The following is a 24,933-nucleotide window of genomic DNA, read 5'->3' as shown; positions in this document are numbered from 1 at the left end:
GTTTTAAGAAGACTTCAGGAAATATTTTTTGGTTATGAGTTTAAAGATTATTTCAAGGCAACAAACTTAAGTGGGGTTTATCCAACTTTCATGGCGCCTGGGAATCTCTAGTCTTTGAGAATTTAAAATTGTGTTCTGCATTTTTCCCCTTTTGATGAAGATTGTTTTATTGCATTTTTTAAATCAAAATGTTCAGTAATGGTAGCTGGGCAACATCCAAGTCTTCTTGGGACAAAGGGGACAGACAGTTGTTCACAGCGGCAATGACTCGCATACTCCATATATCTCCTCCCTTCTTTGCTGTTCCAGAGAACAGAGATCCGCTATCTATTGAGCTCTGCCGGGCTATCTACAAGTTTTAAGGCCCCCAAGCAAAGGGCAATCAACTAGGAGGTAGACCAGAGGCAGCAAAAATACTAATATGCCAACTGGGATAGCCTATGAAACTATGGCCATAAACCTCCAAATGAAGGAATCAATCAACACCTTGAGATATTTGGTTGTACACAGCAGCCTCAGCAGATATGTTCCCCCTATTTATTGTGAATATACAGCACAACGTTTGCCAATTCAACTTTCTACAAGTATACACAGAACTTACTGGCAGCAATCCACTGACTGCGCACCTCTTCCATTAAACCAGCGGTTCTCACCCTGTGGGTAGCAACGCCTTTGGGGGTCGAAGGACCCTTTCACAGGGGTCACCCTATTCATAATAGTAGCAAAATTACAGTTATGGGGGGGGAGCGAAAAAAAAAAGAGGGCCTGATGCAGAGGGCTTAAGTGGAGAGCAAATGCTTTGAGAGTGATTAGGGCAAAGAATGTACGGATGTGCTTTATACAATTGATGTATGTATAAATATGGATTGTGATAAGAGTTGTATGAGCCCCTAATAAAATGTTTTTAAAAATTACAGTTATGAAGTAACAAGGAAAGTAATTTTATGGTTGGGGGGGTCATCACAACATGAGGAATTTTATTCAAGGGTCACGGCATTAGGAAGGTTGAGAACCCCTGCAATAAACAATCCGACAATTCTATCATGATTAACACCCTCTCCTTTTCCCCTTCCTCCAACTCCTGATAACCACTAATACAGTTTGAACTCATAGAGCTGCCTTTCTTGTATCTTTTATATATACATAGGTCCTTTATTATGTTTCCTTTGGAGGTAGACATATTTCACTCAGCAGGGAGTCTTTAAGCCCCATTCACATATAGGCGCATGTATTGGGCTTCCTTTCTCCTATCAACCATGTCATCCATGGTATGCATGTACCAACTCTTGCTTAGCCATTCACCTACTGATGGGCACTCCGGTGCTTTCAATTTGGGCTCTCGTTGAGCGGCGGGACGCTGAGCACTCGTGTGTGCTTCTCTCTGAGTCTCGGCTTTGCAGCCTTCGGGTCTAACCCTAGGGACACAATCCCTGGGTCATATGGCAGTGTTGTTGCTAGGTTTGAGAGGAATGCCCCTGCTTTCCACAACACCTTACATTTTCTGCATCTCCATCAGGGATGGGCAAGGGCTCCAATGTCCCCATATTGTTTTGTTTTTAAATCTTAGCCATTCTAGTGGGAGTAAAATGGTGTCTCGTGGTGGTTTTGATTAACATCCCTCTGAGTGTTACTGTCTCTGGCTCTCAGTAGTATATAATTACTCCTCGTTTTGTGAACTGGTATCTGTGTAGTGTAAATCCTATTCTATCTTGTTAATGAGGCAGTGTTAGAAGCAGTTAACATTAATGAGGCAGAACATAGTCTACAGGATTAAGTGTATCTTGAAGTAATCTCTTCGGAGACATAAAAAAGATTAAACATGCAAGCAGAGACCAGAGGGACCTCAGGAACACGACAAAAGACGTGGTGGGAGCTGACTGTGTCCTTTGGCCCTGGGTCCCCTGCACTAGACGCTGGAAAAGAATGCTGCCAAGGCCCATGGCGATCTCCAAGATGCACTGGGCCCGCAGGTACTTAAGGAAACAAGAACTTCCACCTGAAGATGACACAGAAAGCCTTACCCTGCAGCAGGCTCCCTGAATTCAGACTGCCAGCCTCTTGAACTATGAGATAATAAAATCCTGTTTGGTGAATCCATTTATGGTATTTCTATTGTAGCAACAGTAACTAGGATACCCATCACAACAGGGTTTGGCCTTTTATTATAATCTAATTTCTATCCCCAAATACCTTATTGCAGGGTGTATTTTTCAACAGTAGCACTTAATAAATGTCAGGTTCAAATGATTAGAGGCTTTAAAGTTTAATTGACCACTGTAGGGCAGCAAATTATTTAATGTGGCTTTTCATTGTTTCTACAACTCCTCAAATTACTTTCTCCTGATGGCTCTGGGGAGGAGGTTTGGAGGGAAATACTCATAGGATTCAGTTGTGCATATTAACAACGGGACCATCACGACTGTCATCCTGCTGCCTTGCAAATAAACCCTCTCAGGAGTAGGAGGGGATGTCTCACTACCACTAAGAGGCAGGCGTGGACCACGCCCATCCTCTGGCCCTCTAGATTCCTGTGCAGTGACCTGCCTTGGTCCAGGACACAGCTGTGACAATGGAGTAGAAGAGCCGCAGCAGAGCCAGGAGCCAGAGCAGTAGACTTCCCAGCCCTCCAAGAAAAAGAAACTGCGTGCTTGGGGGCAGGAGGCTGGCTTGTGGTTTGGGGCTCATCTGGGCAATTAATTCAGGGAGCTGAGTTCACTGCACGGAGCTGGAGCTGAGTGCCTTTGGGCAGAGGTTTACAGATGTGGCAAGCCCTTTGGACATTTAGTAGCACCACTCAAAGAGCATTTCCACCTTACCTGGAACCTGCTCATTTCCACAGTACACCCCATAATCAGGAGCACTGAATATGAGTTCCGTGTGACCACTGCCATGAAATTAGAACCTAAATTAAAAAGGAGAGAATGCTGCCTGTGAGAGAACTACCACTAAAGAGGCAAATTCCCTGTCATCAAGCCAATCCTGACCACAGCGACCTTCTGGACAGAATTACACCGCACCTGAGTGTTTCCTAGGCTGTAAATCTGTACAGGAGTTGAAAGCCGTGTCTTTCTCCTGCAGAGCATCTGGTGTGTTTGAACTGCTAACCTTCTGGTTAACAGCCCAACAAGTAACCTACTCCATCAGCAAGGTTAGTCAACAAAATCCGAGGGACATTCAGACATCTGTTTACGGCAAATAAACATGGTATTGACAAAGAATGATTGGTACTTGTTTTCTAGCTAAAGGGGCACAACCATTTGTAGCGGCTAGAGGTTTTGAACCATCAACCCTAGCATTAGCAGCCCAACTTCTAAGCAAAGAATCACCAGGGCTCCTTAGAGTCCGAAGTATATCAATAGGAAACCAATACACATAGAAAGAAATGGTTATCAGGATAGACAACATGGAAGGGGATAGGGGACTCCCTCCCCACTCTTCACTGCCACTGAATGAACTCAGGCTCACAGACAAGTTTAATCACAGAGATGTAACTGCCCCCTAGTGACAGAATATAACAATACACTTTGAAACCTTGAACATACCTGGATCACACAAAAGATCTTTACTGATGTAAAAAAAATATGGTTTAAAATTTGTGTTGCTTCAAATATACACATTTGTTCTTTTTCACACATGTATTTACTCATTGCTCCACTTCACATACAAGGAAAAATAAAACAGGAGTCATTTTACCTTCATGTCCACTGGAGAAATGATAAATTCTAATATAACCGTAAAAACTGAAATTGGGGTTGAATTAGTAGTAACAAGCAAACTGAAAATTAGACAAATAGAAAAGGTAATTATATAGCACAAAAGAAGACAAATACCACCTTGCGCTAGCAAAAATTATACTGATATTGGGAGAGTGAACAGATGGGAGGGACTGTGTGTGTGTGAGCATGCTGTGTGTGGGGCTGAAGCAGCATCCCCTCATTTCCCAGAAAGGGACAGTGAAAGAGGAGGGGCCTGAGTGAAAAGGAAGCGCGTGTGGCTGAGGGAAAAGCAGACAGCAGTACAATTCTGGTGATAAAATCGGGAGATGCAGCTGGCAAAGCACACAGCAGTAGCTGTTCATTTTCTGGGTAGATTCCTTGACACACACACACACACCACACACACACGCACACACACACCACACACATGCACGCACGCACGCACGCACACCACACACACACACACACACACACACACACACCACCCCTTTTTTCTTTGCTTCTAGTTCTTTGACTTGTCTTTCCTCTAATCTCTCTTCTCCTAACTTTACCTCTTCTTTAATTTTCTCTCTTTCCTAAGAAAAATTTTAAAGCATATGCAGGCCTTCTGCTTTATAGTGCTCTAGCATATCCCTTATATCATTTTTAACTCTACTGCCATCAAATGATTCTATGCACCATTGTATCATGCCTGTCCGCCTGTCTCTTACCCCCACACTTTTTAAAGAAGTGTGTTTACAAAAATGAGCCAGGCTGAAATGCTTGGCACTCGCTGATCCGTGCAGGCAAAATAATTCCATCGTACAAGCATCTCATGTGTTTCCCAAGCCATGAACAATACTCACTGTTCTACCTACACTCACACAGTGATAACGCCATCCCTCCCACCCCCCGTTCCCCCACACTAATTGTGACAGACCCAAACAAGATGAACAGCAACATCTGTATGACTCAAAAACAAAAGTGATCTGTGGTAGTTACATAATTTCACATGAACTTGAAGATGAGAAAGTGCAGGATGGAGTCTAGCCTGTCAATCAAGGTCACACAGCCTGATGGGGCCTCCTTATGAGCATGACCTTCGCATGAGGAGGGTCCTGGGAACCTCCCCCTCTCCTTGCCTTCACCTTCAGGGAGACTTACAGGAGCCTGGAGAGATGCTCATTGTCACCGAATCCACAAGACTGCACCCACCAGCCTGCGATCTTCCTGCATTCTGCTCATTGCATGTGGCTGCGCGAGTCTGAAGAGGGATTTATGGACTTATGATGGACTTATGGACTAGGATCGAAATTATGGACTTGATGTGAACTGGGCTGGGATATTTTCCTGATGTGCAATTACTTCTTGATCTAAAGCTCTTCCTTACACATATATAGGATGAGTGTCAATGGATTTCTTTTTCCTAGTCAACCCAGCCCAACACAATACCACACGGCATTTTTATTCAGATTTATCCTTACTTCAAAATAACTACTGGAAGTCCAATATTTCCCAATATAGATTTTATATACATTTTTAAAACACGAGATATATTAAAAGTACATGTTTGGTTTCTGAGGGTCTTTTAATTTAGCATGTGTAGAGACAGTAAAGTATACCATGTTTTTAAGTCTTATATATCATTACATTTTCAGTAAACAAAACAAAAAAAAACCTCAACTGTTACTGAGTCAATACTGACTCTTAGCCACCGCTCTGTGGGTTTCCAAGACTAACTATTTCTGTTTATGGGAATAGAAAGCCCAGTCGCTCTCCCACAGAGCTGCTGGTGGTTTCAAACTGCCCACCACGTGGAGAGCAGCCCAACACATAACCACTACACCCCCAGGGCTCACACATTTTTAGAAATAAGGCCTTGCCAAACAGGCCTCAGTGAAGATGTGAGCAGGCGCAGGTATAAAGCTCTCCATCACCTCCCAGCATTAGAGACCCTTCTCTTTGTCATTGGGTCACAACTCATCCATTTGTTCAGGCTTCACCTGGTGTCAGTGTCAACAACCGGGTTAAAATGTTCCCAAGCCCCACCACCACGGATTATTTGTCCAATCGATCAGGGTTGGAATCCAAGGTGTAGTGTTTGTTGTAACTGTATTTTGGCCTGTGGCTGAAATTATAAAACTGAAAGCCTCCACAAGTTTTTTTACAGCTTCATCTACCTGGAGACCAGAAGAACTGATCAGGAACACAATCGACGGATTCTCTGATGAAAGAAAACTGTAAATAATAATAACAGTCCATGTCCCTACAAACTCTAAACTCACTGGGTTGTCCGACACTATCACCCTGAGGTATGAGCTGCCCTTTAAACTTTGAACTGAAACTGCTCCCAGAGATTGTTTCAGTTATGTAACAGACTGGCTGAAAAGGCTGCGGCATCTGTTACCCCGTTGATTCGGCTGAAGAAGACAACCTTCCCCATAGAAGGAGGACTGTCCTTCGGTCAAGAGAATATGAGTAGCTGCACTCCCCTGCTGGAACCTCCAAACAAATCTCAAAAACAAACATCCCTTGAAAAAAAAAGGCTCCTGGAGGAAGGGGAACGGGGAGGGAGGAGAAAATAAGTGAGGAGCTGATACCAAGGGCTCAAGTAGAAAGCAGGTGTTTTGAGAATGATGATGGCAACATATGTGCGAATGTTCTGGACACAAATGATGTATGTACGGATTGTGAAGAGAGTTATATGAGCCCCTAATAAAATGATTTAAAAACAAAGAACCGCTTCTTTTAAAAAATCACCTCTATGGACCCAAATGGTGAACAATCACGCTGAAGCACAGATGAGAACACGGTCACATGCTACACAGTGTCTGTTTAGGCAACATCTGATGCCACTTATCAGTGGCTCCCTCAGATTAAAAATCTAGAGATCCAGATTGGAGAACAGGACAAAGAGAACGCAGCAGCATCCCTCACACCATACATGTGACAGCAGCATCCCTCACACCATACATGTATCCCATATCTGCTTACCATAAAGCAACTGCACTGCTAGTTCTAGAATGATTCACTACCAGTGAGTAGATTCCGACTCACAGAGACCGGATAGGACAGGACAGAACTGCCCCTGTGGGTTTCCAAGACTGTAACGCTTTAAAGGGAGGAGTAGAAAGCCTCCCTTTTCTCCTGCAGAGCTGCTGGTGGTTTTGAACCACTGACCTTGTGGTTAGTAGCCCTATGAGTAACCAATAAGCTGCTAGGGCTTTTGTGTCAGGATATAGTACATATATAGACTATGATATTTGAAGGCGCTTCAAAAAACTCATGGAAAAATTCCATCTTTTAGTTCCACTTTCCAGAAACTTTTTGAAGTCCCCTCATAGGGGGGAAAAGTGTGGCTCTCGGACATGTTAACACAGAATACATAATGCTGGGATGGAATATGTCCTTGGATGGTGGTTGTTACCGTGACTCTGAACTGGGCAAAGAGAAGATCAGATACAGACAGGCATTCAGCAAACATTAGCTGAGGGCCAACTCGGCAAAGTGTAGACCCGCTGAAGCGACTTGGGAGGCTACCGTCTTGCCAGTCGCTTCAATGTAGGAAGGAGGGACAGGCTCTGCAATCAGGTAGTCTGATAAGCATTGATAGAGAGAGGGCATATTTAATCCATCTGAGATGGAAATAGTTCTTAAATGTGGGATGTGAACTGTGCTTGAAAGAAGTGCAGCCAAATATGTCTCTGAGGCATTAATCTATAGCACGGGCCTTCAGACACACTAGCACCGACCAAAACCACACAGAGGGCTTCTTAGAACACACACTGCCTGGTCCGACCCCAGCTCCCGAATCAGCAGAACTAGGGTGAGGTCCAAGTAACCCTGGTGGAGTAGTAGTTACACGTTGGGCTGTTAACCTCCGGGTCAGCAGTTTGAAACCACCGGCCGCTCCATGGGAGAGAGATGAGGCTTCCTACTCCTGTGAAGTTGGTCTTGGAAACCCACAGGCTTCGATAGGCTCTGTAGGAATCACTCAATGGCAGTGAGTTTGGTTTCGGTTGAAACAGTGAGGTCTGAGCATCTGCATTCCCCGGGGGCTGCTGCTGGCCCGGGGACCCACTGGTCTAGAAAGAGACCGCGCTTGAGCAAAGGTGACACCGAAGGGAGGCCAGAGGAATGGGAAGACGGCACTTGCTAGAACTGCGTGTGTGGTGAATGGACATGATGGGAGAAAAGTCTACAAACGAAGACTTTTTCAAAATAAAAGATCTCCTTTCCTATGAAGAAGTAGATAAATTACTTAAGAAAAATTCTTAAGAAGGTAAGCTGATCTTCAAGATGAAAGAAAAACTATTTCATTGCCTGTTGTGATAGGCAGTGCTTCCTTCTAATCTGTACTACCTTTCAACTCCACCCACTAACCAGAGCTTTGCTTCACCCGGGAGAACAGTAAAGCAATGAAGGGACAGGAGAGCCTGGGCCAGTGAGCTGTGAAAAAGTATGAAGAACAGGCACACAGTGTTAGTCCAAGATTCTTTACAAAAGAGCATTTAACACTGAAATAGACTGAATGTCGATATTTTACTTATCTAGCATGTTATACATTAAAATCCTTTCCTTCCCCTACCCTCCACCCCTCAATAAAGTGGACCCCTCAGTAATTTCAAACAGAAAATTTTAAGGAACGCTCTGTACTCACCAAAACCGTCAATATCCAGATTGTTGTCAACCACCACATCCAGCAGCGAGTCACCAACTTTCCCTTTGGCCGTTAAAACTTCACCATCACGGTTTACAAAGTGGATCGTTACTTTATCTTCTGAGCTGGAAGGGAAAGCAGCCCTTTAGTACTTTCAGTCATTTCCAGAAACAATGGAAGTGAATCGTTGTAAGACTCTCAGGGGCCACAGAAATAGCACGCGTGTGTGTCTGGCTTTTAAATGCGCAGATATACAGCTTCTACAACCACCGAAACAAAACAAAACAACGCCTCACTGCCAGGGAGTTGACTCTGACTCATAGCAAACGTGTGTAGGATTCCCAATGGGGTCGATACTTCTGAGGCTGATAGCAACATCTTTCTCCTGCGGAGCACTCCAGCTGGTAGGTTTGAACCTCCAACCTGGTGGTCGGCAGTCCCAGGCTTAATTGACATCACCAGGAGGGCTCCATACTCTTCAAGAGTATTTTATTTTTCTTTCCAACGTTTGTTTAGAAAGAAAGCCAAAGCCAAAGCCACCACCACCGCGGACTCCAACTCATGGTGAGCCTACACGTAGGAGGTCCGAGACGGGAAATACTGACAGGAGCGACAGCCGGTCTTCTTGGGGTGTCAACTGGCAGCTTCATGCTTAGCTGCCCAAGGCTTAGTCCGCAACAGCACCAGGACTTTCACTTGGGAAGAAGACAATGCCATCCATTTGCCCACTGACATGAGATGCTCTGCCGCTCAAATCCGCCAGGTGGTTTGGAGTATCTGTCCTCTCGGTGGTGCAGAAGTCATGTGAGAACACTGACCATCGGTGTTGCTTATGAAGTCCATTCCGTGATCACACAGCTCTCTGAAAAGCATCTTTATGTAGAGGCCCCAAAGAGACGGAGGCCAGGAGCGGAGGAGGTTTAGAAAAGCACGTCATTCTGCCACCAGTGGGGAAATCACTGGGTGGGTGCCTGGCAGGGCACTATTGCTGAGAGAGCACTGATCGTTTGATAGTTTTCCGAGTTTCTGAACATTTCCTTTGGGCTCACGGCCACCTCCCTGGCTGACTCAGAGTGACCCTATAGGACAGGGTAGAAGTGCCCCTTGCGTTTGAGGCTGTTAATTGGAAACAAAAGCCTCACTTTTCTCCCAAGAGGAGCCCTGGTGGTGCAGCGGTTATGTGTTGGGCTGCGATCCATCTGCATGGTCGCCAGTGTGAAACCCCCAGCAGCTCCGAGGGACAAAGACGGGCCCCTCTATTCCCGTAAAGTTACAGGACCAAAACCCCACAGGCGGGTCGTTATGAGTCATCATCAACTCGATGGCACTGAGTTTGGTTTGGCTTCTGGCTGCAGCCCAACGCAGAACCACTATGCCATCGTCGGCTCACAAGGGTGTACCTAAAATTTGCTAGTTTTAATTTGAGGAATGGCAAATAGCCAAAATATCTCCTTACATATTTTATCATCAGACATTAGCTACCAGCTGGAGCAATGAGATAGGGATTGGGCTACTAACTGCAAGATCTCCGTTCAAACCCACCAATCACTCACCTTTCAGGAGAAAGACGAGGGGCTGCTCCGATGCAGAGCCAGTCTTGGAAATTTGCAGTTTTATTCTGCCCTGTAGGCTGGTTCTGAGTCTGTATTACTCAATGGCAGTGGGCTAACTGGTTGGCTAACTGGTTGTCTAGTATCTATCTTAATCATAGACAGGTATGTGAAAGATATAGTTGTAAAGTAGACTGATTGTTATCAGCTTGTGCATAGGTATCTTTTCCTTCTCACAGATGTCACTCCAAAATGTGGAGGAATAAACGATAGTAGCAAATAGATCTTTATCCTCCACCATTGGTCATTCCAGGGTTTTGCCTGGTGGAAAAATGTACCTCAGCTCAAAAGAATTCACTGTAGTCTCCCCCACTGCCAGTAGATGGTAATAGTCCAGCAAAGAAAACTTTTAATGTAAGCAATACTTACAATTGTGTTAGTCTGGGTAGACTAGAGAAACAAATCCGCAGAAACTCATATATATGAGAGTGTTATATAAAGGGTAAGTGTACATTAAGAAAGCAACCCAACCCAGTGCTGCCCAAGCCCCTATGTCTAACATTAGCCTATATGTCCGACACCAATCCACAAAGTCCTCCTCCATCTCACAAAACACACACTATGACGCTGACTGCAGGAGGTAAGCCAAGTCAGTGAGCGTGTAAGCATCTCAGCGCTGGCAGGGACTCCACCTGGCTGTTCCAGCACCCAGGGCGGCATCGGGGTAGGTCCACGGACAGGGCTTCTCCTCAGGGATGTTTTGCAGGAAGTGAGTCTTACAGGCTGAAGCAGGGAACTGGCTAAGGCAGCTGCACCCTGGTCCGACCATCAGAAAGCAAGAGACCCGAGAACAAGAAAGGCAAAGCTCACCGAGCCATTTATCCCTCTGCCCTTCAATTAACCCGACATGTGTTTATCGGTCAGATTGGTAAGATAAACCTTAACTATCTCAATAATGTAGAAACTTCAGGGTTGTATGTAATCTTGAAAATTCTTCCATAGATGAAGAAGCTAAAGCCTCTATTGCGCACGCCCTCTGTGAATTGTTATAGATGACGAAGAGGATCACATTCATTAAAAACTAAAAATAAAATTAATAAAAACTACCAACGGTACATGTGTGTATATATACACACCAATAAATAAATGCCCAGGGCATGGGGTGGATTCTGACTCATCGGCACCCTATACAGGGTTTCTGGGACTGCACATCTTTCCAGAAGCAACAGCTTCATCGTCCTGCAGAGTGGCTGGCGGGTTTGTACTGCAGATCTTGTAGCTAGCAAGTGCTCTGGTGGCTTTGAACCGCCAACCACGGAGCTCACAGCCCAACGCGTCACCACTACACCCACCAGGGCTCCGTCAGGGCCCTCAAAAGGGCCTGTGCCCGCCACCTTCTTTTCTGTAGCAAGAATGCTTTCTAAAGGAGCATTTCCACTGACCGTGGGCCATGGACGTAAATGGCCTTGCTATCATGCAGAGTGCATCGGAAAGCAGATTACAGCAAATGCAGTTCGGTTTAAATTCAACCCCTTGATTTGGATCTCCTTTTTGACACATTAAAAGTTGTTCCGGTTTGTAATATTTTCTACTTTCTTCTTGATTGAGGTGTTTCTCAGCTTTATGTTGTGAGTTGATTTTTGTTTCTGTTTGCTTTTCTGTATAGGGAGTTTAGGCTGGGTGAATCAATAGAGACAATAACTGGGTTAATGGTGCTTGAGGGCATGGCAGGGGAGGCTGGGGGAAATGGGGAGCTAATAGTCATGAGTACAAGAAAAAATGAAATGCTCTAAAATTGATTGTGGTTATCTTTGTTTAGCTCTTCTTGGTATGACTGGGCTATGGAATTGTATGATATGTGGATTATGTATTAATAAAAGTGTTTATAAAATAAATGAGCATAAAAAATGAGATGTCATGATTTTCAACTAGACAACTGCCAGCTTTTTCAAGGAAGAATGGCTGATAATGAAGATCCCCTGGAAGCAGAAAGATCACCTTCAAAGTGGTTTTAGAAAGTGCAACCAAGCAAAAATGAGAAGTTGAGCAATAACAGGTTTACCAACCGGTAGGAAAGGAAGGAGAAATTAGAGGGGGAAAGTTATACTCCAGTCAGGAGTCAGAAAACACAGATCTGAGCCTCAAGTTCCAGCATGTCCTCATTGGACAACCAAGGGAAACCACTTCCTTACTTGATGGGGACAATAGGTGTCAGTGACTTCACAACGCTGCTGAGGGCATTCAAGGAGAGAGTGTGTGGATTTTGTTCCTTAAAGCATTATGCATACCCAGTTTACCTGAACAACTTTAACCCTTCACTGTTAAACGATTAGGAATACCTGGGTGGTGCAAACAGTTAATTCCTCAACTACGCATTAACCCAAAGGCTGGCAGTTCTAACCCGCTGGGTGCCTTGGAAGAAAGGCCTGGCAATCTGCTTTCAAAACACTAGTTAATGTAGTTCCACTCTTGTGACACACGGGTCACCAGAAGCCACAAACAACTAAATGCACCTGACTTGGCCTTTGGGGTTAAGTTGGTATTGGCACCCACCCCACCCCGCAAATTCTAAGAACCAGCATAGTTTGGTTTTTTTTGTTGTTCCCAAGGATACAATTACATCCACTAGGAAATAAATCCACCATCAGATAATCAGCCATCACTACAAACAATACTTTTCTCCAACTGTGATCCCTTAAGGTATTGACTCAGCCCTGCCAAGGAAACTCTGTAACAAAGCATTCAAGGAAATTCTTGGGTTTCTAATGAAAAGGAAGTTCTCATTACTGATACTCCCTCACTCTGGCTGTGCCCTATAGAGTAGCCTGTGGCTTTCAGCCCATTAAAGGGCCCTTGTTCCACAGCCATCTACCTCTTCAGACTTTGGACTCAATGATTCCCAGCAATTCCTTATATGCTGTCAGAACTGTTTGCTCTTTCTAGACCAGAACTGCCCCCACAGGGTTTCTTAGGCTGTGATCCCTACAGGAGCACGTCACCAGGTCTTTTCCGGTTGAGTGACAGGTGGCTCTCAACTGCACAACCAGGCTCCTGCGTGGACTATTCCATGGCCATCAAGTGGTTCCTACCTCAGTATTTCCAGGACTGTAAATCTTTATGGGAGCAGATAGCTTATCTTTCTCCCTCGCCACAGATGGCACAGATGGCTTTAAACGGCTGATCTTGCAGTTGGGAGTCCAATGCGTGCTTTCCCAGGGCACCACCAAAGCGCCTGGCCTACTTCATAGGGCTTTCTTGAGTCAAGAGAAATTATATATATGAAAGCCCTTGGAAATCTAAATCACCACCTAAAAACAACAACCAAAACTGTGCCTGTGAATTTGGGAGCTGCATTGGAATTTGACTCTGAATTGCTGATTGTTCATCTGTATTTTAAACTTCAAAGTCAGAACTCAGCCATTCAGTTGAACGTTGTGCAGTTAGTGGGAAAACTCGGTGAACTCTTGCTGGGGCTCCTGAGTACAATCCAAGTTCCATAAGCGAGTGGGGAGACCCGTTCCATTTACAAGAACATTCACACGCCCCTCACACACTAGTGACACATATAGGTACATGCCTTTTCAAGACACATCGAGCATGGAGAGCAAACTAACACTGCAAAGGAGAGTCAAGGGCCCAGGGGTACAAGGAGGATACCAATTACTGATTTGAATTCACAGTGACCCTGTCTGGGTGGCTGAGTAGAAATGCACCCAAGACTTTTCAGAAGCATATCAACAGGCCTTCTTCAGAGGTGCTGGGGGGCGGGGGCTGGATCTGCCAGTAAACCCCCCACTTGCACAACTCACAGGACTCCAGCAAGAGAAATAGGGACAAATAAATCTAGTTTGCCTTTTCCATAGCACTCACAATTCACGCCAACCACCACCACAAAAATCAGTCATCGACCTCGAGAAAATATCAGAGGGAGAAAGGATGAATTCCCCCCACCCCCACCGCCAGTCCTTGCTTCCCACCCCCACACCCCACTGCAGGAGATGTGCATTATCTAAAGCTCTACCAGGTTAGTATACTTGAAATTATGGGGAAATTCCTTCTCCATTACACGACTGCCTTTGAAGAATAAACTCAAGGACATATAACTTAGGATCTATTTGGGAGGAATTTTTACATACCTCTTTCAACATTAAAACCAGCCAACCTCAGCACAGAGGGCATGCTATTTTGCCGGACACAAGACAAGCACTCAGTCTGTATTATCTCCACCTTCAAGTAACCCCATGTGGAAGTACCGAAGTTACTTGGAAAACCGCGGGTAGGTGAGTTTACGTACCAAAAGCGGATCTCAACCTGATGCCAACTACAAGAGCCTACGGGGGAAGCCGTGGGAGGCGGGGTTGAGCGTGTGAGTTGTAAGCGAGCCAAGAATCAAATCAAATCCACACCACCAAATCAATTCTGGCTTAGAGAGACCTCTAGATCAGGGTTGAGTACCCTTTGTGGTTTTCCAAGACCTGCACATCTTGATTTTGAACCGCCGACCTTGCGCTCGCAACCCAACAGGTAAGCAGAAAAGGGCTCCTCTAAGAGGCGAGTTCAAAAGCAAAACCCAACTCACTGCCTTCAGTGCTGCTGACGCAGCGATTCTACAGAACAAAGTCGTACTGCCCGTGTGTTCCCTGGATCGTAAAGTCCTGTCTTTCTCCCAAGAGCTGGGGCGCGGGTGTCCTACATAGCAGGCACAAGAACGGACAGGCAGGGAGGCGTATAGGGTGCGGGGCCAGCACGGCGAACTTGGGTGAAGGTCGCCGCAAGGTCCGGGAAAAGCAAACCTAAGATGCCTTCATCACCGGGGTAGAAGAGACGCTCGCCTTCCCAGAGGGCACCGGAAGCGCTAGGAGCGGGAGGTCCGGGCTCGCGGGGTCAGGGCACGAAGCCTGCGGCGTGATTGAAGGCGGCAGCAGCAGTTCGCAGCGGCGAGGCGGGCCAGGAGGGGCAAGGGGCAAGGGGCGGGCAGGAGCAAGGCCGGGCACCCGGCAAAGGCCGACGGAAGGTGAAGCAGCGGAGGGAGCCCGACGAGGGGCCCCCGCGCGCCGGGGCCCGCGCCTCACCTGCTCCGCGCCGGGGCCGACGTGCTCAGCGGCCGGCTGAGGGCCGCGCCGCCCAGGTCCGGCTCCCGGCTCCGCTGCAGCGCCCCGGCTCCCGCTCGGGGTCCGGCGACGAGAAGCCAGCGGCGGGCCGCGCCGCCGGCGGCCCGGGAAGCGGCGCGCAGGAGCCGGGCGCCCCCCGCGGCGGCCATGGCGGGCGGCTCGGTAACGACCGGAAGCGACGCGGACGGGCTGCGGCCGCGAGTCACCGCCGGGCCGGGGCCGGGCCGCGCCGGGCTCGCGGGGCTGCGGGTTCGGCGAGGAGGGCCTGCGCGCGGCTTGCTCCGCGAGCGCTCGGGAGCCGGCGCGTCTTCCGGGAGAGCTATAAATCCATTCGCGATCCCGAGGAAGCCCCGCCCACCCGGGGCCACGCCTCCGGCCGATTGGTCGCTCGGGGGGGCGGGGCTAAGCGCTGATTGGTTTGGGGACTCACTGACCCCCCCCTGACAGCAGCTTGTCTTACTATCTCCCAGTGTTCAGCTTTTTCTTTTTTCTTTTGTTAATCACTTTATGGGAGGCTCATACAGTTCTTACCACAATCCATCAGTTGTGTGAAGCACATCTGTACATCCATTGCCCTCATAATTCTCAAAACATTTGCTCTCCACCTAAGCCCCTGGCATCAGCTCCTCATTTCCCCTCCCTCATGAAACCTTGATAATTTATAAATTATTATTTTGTCATATCTTGCCCTGTCCGGCGTCTCCCTTCACCCCTTTTTCTGTTGTCCGTCCTCGAGGGAGGAGGTACATGTAGATCCTTGTAATTGGTTCCCCCTTTCCAACCCACTCACCCTCTACTCTCCCAGTATCGCCCCTCACACCCCTGGTCCTGAAGGTATCATCCACCCTGGATTCCCTGTGCCTCCAGCTCCTATCTGTACCATTGTACATCCTCTGGTCTAGCCAGAATTGCAAGGTAGAATTCAGATCATGATAGTTGGCGGGGAGGAAGCATTTAGGAACTAGAGGAAAGTTGAATGTTTCATCGTTGCTTCATCGCACCCTGACTGGCTCTGACTCATCTTCTCCTGGAGACCCTTCCCTAAGAGGATGTCCAGTGGCCTACAATGAGCTTTGGGTCTCCACTCCGCACCCCCATGGTGGTTCCTGGCTATCAAAAGATATACCATCTGGGGTCTTAAAACACATTAAAGACTGGATATTTTTTACCAACTTACCCAAGTGGCTGTGTATTTTTTCGGCTGTTAGTTTGATTTTTTTTGCATTAAACCATAAATGGGTTTATCTCATTAATTTTTATCATATTAATTTATCACTTTCAGATTTTGAATATAAAACATCTCACATAATGAAACAATATTTTGCAATGTAGGTGGAACATTATTTTATGTATTATAATTGTCATGAAATTATAAACTTGTAAATATAATCAATATAATCCATATTACTTTGAAAAATAGTACAAATAAATACAGTATATCTAACAAAAAATACATTCTTTGTTCCTCAGTGTTCATGTGTTGATATGTTCCTTTGTGATACAATACTATTGTTACTCTACAACTATACTCTACAATGACAGTGAGAAACAAAGAGCGTGTGCAAATATTATCCCGGAAACACTGCAAATATTATCTCCTGGCCCTTGGTTTGATTAGTTGTGGAGACCTTGTCCTAAACAGTTACAATTATTTCATATATTGTAGTTAGCATAGGACCTATGTATAAACAAAGGTTCCTAGTACTTTTTAATGCATGATACTTTGTATAACATTCTTCTCTCTGAAGTGGTACCTTACAAAATTTGCAAATATACCTGGTTTCACTTCTTTTTCCATGGGCAGCGCAAACTCTACAGGCTCTGGTAGGAAATTTCTTTTTTCCATTGCTTGAAATGAACACAGGTTCATGCTGCTCCACAAATTATCTCGTGATCCGTCCATAACAGATGTCGCTCAAAACCCGAGTAAACTTGGGATCCGTCCGCAATGTGTTAAAGACTTGAAGATAAACAAGCGGCCATCTAGCTCAGAAGCAAAAAAGCCCACCTGGAAGAAGCACACCAGCCTGTGAGATCAAGAAGTGTTGAAGGGATCAGGCATCATCAGAACAAAATCATATCATTGTGTTCTTTCTCACCGTCCATCGCTGCCACGCAGAAACAATACATTTGGAAGAGGTAGCTGGTCTGCTGGGAAGATAGTATACAAAAACCTCCAGTGTGATCTCTCGACCACTTTGCTGTGCTGCCCTGCATGTTAAACAAGTTGGACATGTCAGAGAGTAGGAGAAAGAGGCAGCTTTCTGCGCCCCTAAAGATTTACAGTCTTGAAACTCACAGTGGCGGGGTTCGGCTCTGTCCACTACGGTTGCTGGTGGATAGCGGTGAAGGTTTTTGTTTGTTTAAGAGTCAGATAAAATTCGTACAGGGGGAATTCTGGGCATTGTCAAAGATAGGAGGAAGGTAGAGTTAAAAATTTCAAAATGACAAGTATACACAAAAGTCTACTGATGAATGTACATATAAAAATGATCATAATAAAACTGGGAATCCTGGGAAGGACAGGTAATCTAGACTTCGACGGTCAATCAGAGAGAAGTCATTGGAAACTTTCTGATGAACTGAGATTTTTTTTTAAGCTTTTCGCAAAAACCGGAACGTTGGATTTTAAAATGTAGTTTATCGGCGTTCTTATGCATGGACAAAAATAGCATGGGCTTTGTGGTCAGAAATAGCAGTGTCGAAATCCAAGGTCCTCCACTAAACAGAGCTCAGACCTTGGCTAAATGCTCTGAGCTCATCAAAGTTTCCGTAATTCTTAAACAGGATAAGCTAGCCCATCTCTCAGGGTCATCCTGAGGGGCAACTTAAGCATAGTGTGGTGCGTCACGAAAACCTCTTCCCATCAAGGTCATAGTCAAGCAGATGTTACAAACAGGTGTTACCCAGCATCTCACAGCCAGCAAGCCAATTCTCATTCATAGCACAGAATCTGCCTCTGTGGGTTTCCAAGACGGTCAATCCTTCTCCAGTCGAGCCTGATGGGCTTCCTCTGCTGAATCACGGTTTGCAACTCAATATATAATGTACTAGGCTACCACAGCCCGGAAACGCCACGTAGGACTGTTTAAATCAGCAGTTCTCAACCTGTGGGCCAAGACCCCTTTGGGGTTTGAACGACCCTTTCACTGGGGTCACCTAATACATCCTGCATATCAGATGTTTACATTGTGATTCATTACAGTGATGAAGTAGCAACAAAAAATAATGTTATGGGTGGAGGTCACCACAACATGAGGAACTTATGAAAGGGTTGAGGTATTAGGAGGGTTGAGAAGCCCTGCTTTCAATAGAGCAAGTTTGAATGTATGCAGTCTCTAGAGCAGGTATGAGGACAGAAAGAGGGCAATCACTCTGAAACGACCTCAATCTTAGGATTAAGAGAAAGACCTTAAAGTTGGAAAGGGCACAGCAAGTCTTGACAAAGAATTCTGAAGAACCAAATCCATTGCCATTGAGTTCCTTCTGATACCTCATGGCTGTTTAGGACAGGGTCGAACTGCCCAGAGCACTACTGAAGCTGCACACCTTTGAGGGAAACAGGCCTCCACATCTTCCTGCTGAGCACCCGGTGGGTTCCTATCATTGTGAGCAGCCAGGTGCTTGACCACTGCACCACCAGGCTCCTGATTCTGAAGAGAAGGTTATATATATTTATATAGATAAAGGTCAAACTTTCAAGGTCATCTGAATGAATGGTGTGAAGCACACTGAAAAACCATTGAGATGGCCCCTCTTCTCTCAGACTTCCTATAGCAACACAGCTTGTGGTTCAAAGGTTGTACTGACAGCTCTCTGCTTTGTAGGATTGTTGTGTGTGATGTGTTAGGCCGGGTTGGCTAGAGAAAAAGTCCAGTGACACTCATATATATATAAGAAAGAGCTTTCTATTAAGAAATGGTTATGGATCAGGAAAACAGCCCAGCTGAGACCAACTAAAGTCCTTAAGTCTCTCTTCATTCTCACGCAGCCACATGTGATGATGCAGAATGCAGGAAGATCACAGGCCTGTACATGCAAAGTCATGTGAATCCAAGGTTGGTGGAAACGTGGCAGGACTCCAGCAGCTCTCTGGTTGATCAGCAGGCAGGAAGGTAAAGGCAGAAAGCGTGGGAGAGGATCCTTATGAGAAGGCCACACTCACAAGAAGGCAACATCAGCCTGGGACCTGGCTGACAAGTTGAATACCGCCCCTACACTTTTCTATATCTTCAAGTGGACAAGAAAGTATGTAGCTACCACATAGGATTCAGTCGATTTCCCACTTAGCGTGGCCAAATGGGGGGCGGGGGAGACATTGCCCCCATAGCATTACCAGGCTGTTATCTTAACAGGAACAGAGAGATAGGTCTTTGTGCCCACCGAGTGGCTAGTGGCTTCAAACCACTAACCATTTCAGTTATACCTAACCAGTTAGCCATTGGAACCACCAGGGCACCTCAGTAGCACAGCCAAACACCCAATGAAGCCTCTGCTGTTGAGTTGATTTTGAATCAGCTACCCTTATGGGGTATCTGAGACTGCAAGTCTTATGGGAGCAGACAGCCTCATATTTCTCTCTTGGGTTATGAACCACCAACCTTGAAGTTAGCAGGCCAATGCTCATCCCGCTTCAAGAAATAATTGCATGAGGGGAAAGGTGAAACAAAATGAATAATGAATATTTTTTTTAAAGAAAGATGAATGTTCTCCTGGAGCTTCTATTCGTTACCAGAATTCATAAAACATGTGCCTGAAAATGAAAGATGGGTTGGGGGGTGTTGGGAAAGTTCTCTGGATTTTTCAAAGGTGAAGTAAGAACTGATTTCAAAGATGACAGATCTTTATAATCAGCTGAATTCCACAGGAGATTGGCCCACAAAGGGTTCATGAGATCAAAACAGATCCAAAAGCAAGATGCCGCTACTGAGGACAAGCGTTGGCCTCTGTGTTTCTGCTAGAGCTCAAGAGATCTGTTGTGCCGATGGGCTGATATTCATGGAGGTGCTTTGTAAATGTGAAGTGCAATCAAGGGGCTCCATTTTCTGAGCACCAACAACGACCTTCCATCATTACAACTGTCACTCCCCCTAAAACCCTCCCCTAATTGGAACCCCTCTGTAAAAGTGGCCCCGAGGCGGCATCTGACCTCCTCCTACCAAGCAAAGGGGAAGAAGATTCCAACACCAGCCAGTCCAGGCAGATTCCAAGGAGGCAGAAGCCAGACACACCTTTACCTCTAACCTTCTTCCACCTGCTCCATGACACCAGCCGTTGCTCGCCCAGCACTCTGCTTCTCTGCTGGCTACCACAGCCTGTGTAATGGCCGCTCAGAACTCACCAGCAGCATTCATGATTGCAGGATTTATGAGGGAAGTTGGCAGCTCTTCTCAGTCATGCCCACAGGCACAGTGTTCACTGTTTCTTGGTCCCTCAGTCCTTGACCCTTCCCCTGCTGAGCCAGAGGCTGATATAAAGCTACTTTAATGCCATTAAGTTCCCCAAAGGGACGCCAGTCTGCCACAAGGCTCCGCCCGAAGGAAGGTGATCAGCTCCAGCTCCCTGGGTGGGCAAATAGCTCAGTGGCCCTGGAAGTGTGCCACTCGGTTGGTTTTTGGATCTACGGTTGCCACCACTGCCTCCACTTGGCCGCCACATCTCTGGTCACAGCTCTGTCCTCTGGATGGAAAGAGGTTCAGCCCAGGAACCACGGGATCTAAAGATCATACTCTGCTCATGCTTCTCTTTCTCGGGGACTATGAGACCCCTTGTTCCTGCTTCTGAGATTGGTCACTGTTGTCGCCTTGTGGGGCATTAAAGCTGACCGATGCCCAGGTCAGAGCTCCAGACACTGTTTGCATGGTCCTACTCGGGCATTCATTCGGTGACAGCTACAAAGACGATAGCTAGGAGACCCTCAGATCACTACCTAGCACCATCTCAAATGGCACCTTGCTCTGCCCATCCCACGGCGAGATTAGCCCTGTGCTGAGCTCACAGCACCTTTGCCTTTTCTTGAAAACGTAAATCTATCAGTTGCTTCACGTGGGATAACGTTCGTGGAAGTGCTTTGTAAAGGCAAAGGGCAATAAAAATTCAGATTCTGTATTTATCGGAGCACCTACTCCCAGCTTCACAGTGCTGCCTGCCCTCCCACACGTATGTTTTACAGCTCGGAGGCTGTAACTCACCGAGAATGGGGGTGTTTGGGGTGTAGAACTGCAGCCCCCGGCCGGAGCTGTCACAATGCAGCCAGTCAGTATGTGTGTGAAGAACTGTTGGGGCCTTTGACAATCAGAGTCTCCTTCAGTGATCACAGCCACTTGGTACCTATTTTTATGTCTTTAATCAATAAGTACTGAGTGACATAAACTGTGTGGAGAACGCTATGCTCCTGCTTTTTGCATATGAGGAAACAGCTGAGAGGCAAAGTGTTTGTGACTTTCTCGGAGGAAGCTGAAGATCCAAGTTCCAAGCCTAGGTCTCCAAGCACAAGAAAGTCTGACAGCAAGTAGCACGATGGCTAGGTCACATGGTATTTGTTTTTCTGAGTCTTTTGAGGACGTGTCAGGCCACTTTCCACAGTGGCTGGACGACTGCTTTACAGTCCCACCACTAATGTGGAAGGTGCCAGTCTCTCCGCACCCCACCCCAGCATCTGTTGTTTGGGGACTATTTTGAACTTTGCTAGGGTGAGGTGCCATCCCAATGTTATTTGGATATGCAGATTTCAGATGGCTAATGATCACAAGCACCTCTATATTTGCTGGTCACCTGAAGGTCTTCTTTGGTAAATGTGGGGTACAAAAGACATTTCCCCAGCTTTGAGTCCCCCAGAGATACGCCAAACATTAGAGGCTGTTTGCCACCATATGGTGGGAGGTCAGATGCTTAGAGATATTCACCCTGAAGGCATTCAGCCATCAGTCTGGTCCACTGTAGGTGGGGCTCACACCCTCCTGATAAGTATAGTAGTTTCCATGGAGAGCCGGAGAACAGGTCAAACCTACTCAGTGACATCCAGAGTTGGGCTGCCATCCTGAGTCTAGGATTCTCCCATCTTGCCACATGTATACCCCCCACTCCTCCCCTTCCTATTGCATATATACCCCTAGATTGTTCCCCTCTCATGACTGTATTACCTACGGCACAACCCCTTCCTGTGACATATGCCTTTACCTGTAATTAGGGGGCTTGCATGCCCCCAAAAGATATATAAGCCTTGGTTAGTAATAAACTGCTCTCTCTCCACCTGGCTCTCTCCTCCAGTCCTCTCCCTCCCTGTCCTCTCTCCCCAGTCCTTCCCCTCACCTGTCCCCTCTACCCTTTCCCTCCTTCCCCTCCCTCTTTCTCCTGAACAGTACCATCAAGAGGAGCTGAGGTGAGCATGCTACCATGAAATGTGTCTGACTCCATTATTTCAATCTCTCTTCTATCTACTCTATTTTTCTATGACTTTACTATAATCTTTACTTATTATCTCTGTACAATTGTGCCTACCCGACCCATGATGATTTGTTAGGGGCTGGCTTCCCTGGCAGGTAAACTGTCAGTCCATGCCTCTGACCATTTTTTAATCCGACTATTCATCTTTTTTTGCTTCAGATGTTGACGTTTTCTATAGGTTTTGGAGATTACACCCTTGTCTGATATGTCATGGCCAAAAATATTTTTTCCTGGCATATGGATTTCCTTGTTACTCTCCTGATGGAATCTTGGAGTCCACAGATGTTGCTATAGTTTATTGTGCCAGCCTGGCCGATAAACACAAGTAGGATTAACTGAAGGGCAGAGGGATAAATGGCTCGGTGAGCCTCACCTTGGTTGTTCTGTGCCTCAGTTTAAAGGGGTACACTACCTGTGGGATGCCTAACCTGTGGACTGTGTCACTGTAAATTGAGGTCCCTTTAAGCCCACACGATTGGAATGTTCATCTCTGGAGCTGGGGACTGACAATTGATGACAGTTGGAGACCTGTCTTGCAGTTTGCTGCCTGGGTATATATAGCCCAGCTCTCTCTACAGAAGGGGACTGGCAACTGGCAGCTCTCAAAACTTGAAGGACTGCTAGTGTCTCACTGCTTTATAATTTAACTGTTAATTTCTTGTATTATCTATCTGTATATTATTTAACGGTTTATTTATTGAATTATATATCTATCTTTATAAATATATTGATATATAATTACTAGCAATCTGGTTTGTCTCTCTAGAGAACCCTGTCCAATACAGATGTGTCTTGTTTTTAGGAGGGCTCAGTCGTGAACGTTGTCTTCTGCTGTGTGTGCTGCTTGTTGTGTTTGATAGCGTGTCTGTGCTATGAATTAGGGCCTCGACATTTGACCCTATTTGTTCATTGATGATCATCATAGTTTTAGGGTTTGCCGAGTCTTAAAAGCTCATGCTCGACTATCTAAATTGCAACTGTTGGTCTCTGCCCATCTAGAAGATATAAGAGTGAAGAAAATCAATAATGAATGGAAACAATTAGCCCAGTGGACTAATGGACTCTGGTAGTTACATAATCTGGTGTCAATTTGATGATTAAGAGTATAGGGGTACAGTCTAGCCTGTCAATCAGGATAGAGCCAATAAGGCCTCTGGGTGGGCATGGCTTTCTCTTGAAGATTCTGGGAGATCTTCTATTTCCTCCTTGGAGGTGGGACACCCTCTTTCTCTTGGCTCACTTCCTGCTAGACATCCCTGTGGAGAAGACACGTGGTGAGAGGCTGATGGAGCCAGGCCTCTGGAGCTGGAGAATCCACATGGAGACCCCTGCCAGCACTGAGATGCTTACAGTGCCACTGAATTCACAAGACTACCCACCCACTGGCCTGCATTCGGTGTCTTTGCATGTGTTTCATGAGTCTGCAGAGGACTTTATATATTGGTATTGGACATATGGGCTAATATCGGATGTATGGACTTGAGCTGAACTGGGCTGGGAAATTTTCTCAATATTCAACTGCTCTTGTATATAAAACTTTCTTTTTTTAAAACAATTTTATTGGGGGCTCATATAACTCTTATCACAATTCATACATACATCAATTGTGTAAAGCACATTCTCAAAACATTTGCTCATCATTCTCAAAATATTTGCTCTCCACATAAGCCCCTGGCATCAGCTCCTCATTTCCCCCCTCCCTCCCCACTCCCCCTCCTTCATGAACCCTTGATAATTTATAAATTATTATTTTGTCATATCTTACACTGTCTGATGTCGCCCTTCACCCACTTTTCTGCTGTTCGTCCCCCAGGGAGGAGGTTATACGTAGATCCCTGTAATCGGTTCCCCCTTTCTAGTCCACCCTCCCAGTATCGCCACTCACACCACTGGTCCTGAAGGGGTCATCCACCCTGGATTCCCTGTGTTTCCAGTTCCTATCTGTACCAGTGTACATCCTCTGGTCTAGCCATATTTGTAAGGTAGAATTGGGATCATGATAGTGGGGGAGGGGAGGGAAGTAGCATTTAGGAACTAGAGGAAAGTTGTATGTTTCATCATTGCTGCACTGCATCCTGACTGGCTCGTCTCCTCCCCGTGACCCTTCTGTAAGGGGATGTCCAGTTGCCTACAGATGGGCTTTGGTTCTCCACTCCATGCTCCCCCTCATTGACAATGATATGATTTTTTGTTCGTTGATGCCTGATGCCTCATCCCTTCAACACCTCGTGGTCACACAGGCTGGTGAACTTCTTCCATGTGGGCTTTGTTGCTTCTGAGCTAGATGGCCACTTGTTTACCTTCAAGTCTTTAAGATCCTAGGCACTATATCTTTTGATAGCCAGGCACCATCACCTTTCTTCACCATATTTGCTTATGCACCTGCTTTGTCTTCAGCAATTGTTTCGGGAAGGTGAGCACCAAGTATTCTTGCATTGAGGGAGTACTTGAGGGGAGGTCCAATGTCCATC

General features: G+C 46.2%; 1 protein-coding gene across 1 annotated transcript in view; it reads right to left on the bottom strand.

The window, feature by feature from the left end:
- Positions 1-15,289, bottom strand: part of FDX1 (ferredoxin 1) — a 30,672-nt gene extending 15,383 nt beyond the window's left edge. Inside the window, exons 1-2 of the mRNA XM_075546566.1 lie at positions 14,978-15,289; positions 8,356-8,480 (exon numbers count right to left, since the gene is read on the bottom strand). Of these exons, the coding sequence (XP_075402681.1) occupies positions 8,356-8,480; positions 14,978-15,165 (313 nt within the window). The 5' untranslated portion in view covers positions 15,166-15,289. The remainder of the gene's footprint in view (positions 1-8,355; positions 8,481-14,977) is intronic.
- Between the last annotated feature and the right edge of the window lie 9,644 nt (positions 15,290-24,933).

The sequence above is a fragment of the Tenrec ecaudatus genome, chromosome 4 (assembly GCF_050624435.1).
Source record: "Tenrec ecaudatus isolate mTenEca1 chromosome 4, mTenEca1.hap1, whole genome shotgun sequence".
Classification (NCBI taxonomy): Eukaryota; Metazoa; Chordata; class Mammalia; order Afrosoricida; family Tenrecidae; genus Tenrec; species Tenrec ecaudatus.
The sequence above is the reverse complement of the archived record's forward strand: the minus strand, read 5'-3'. Positions and strand labels throughout refer to the sequence as shown.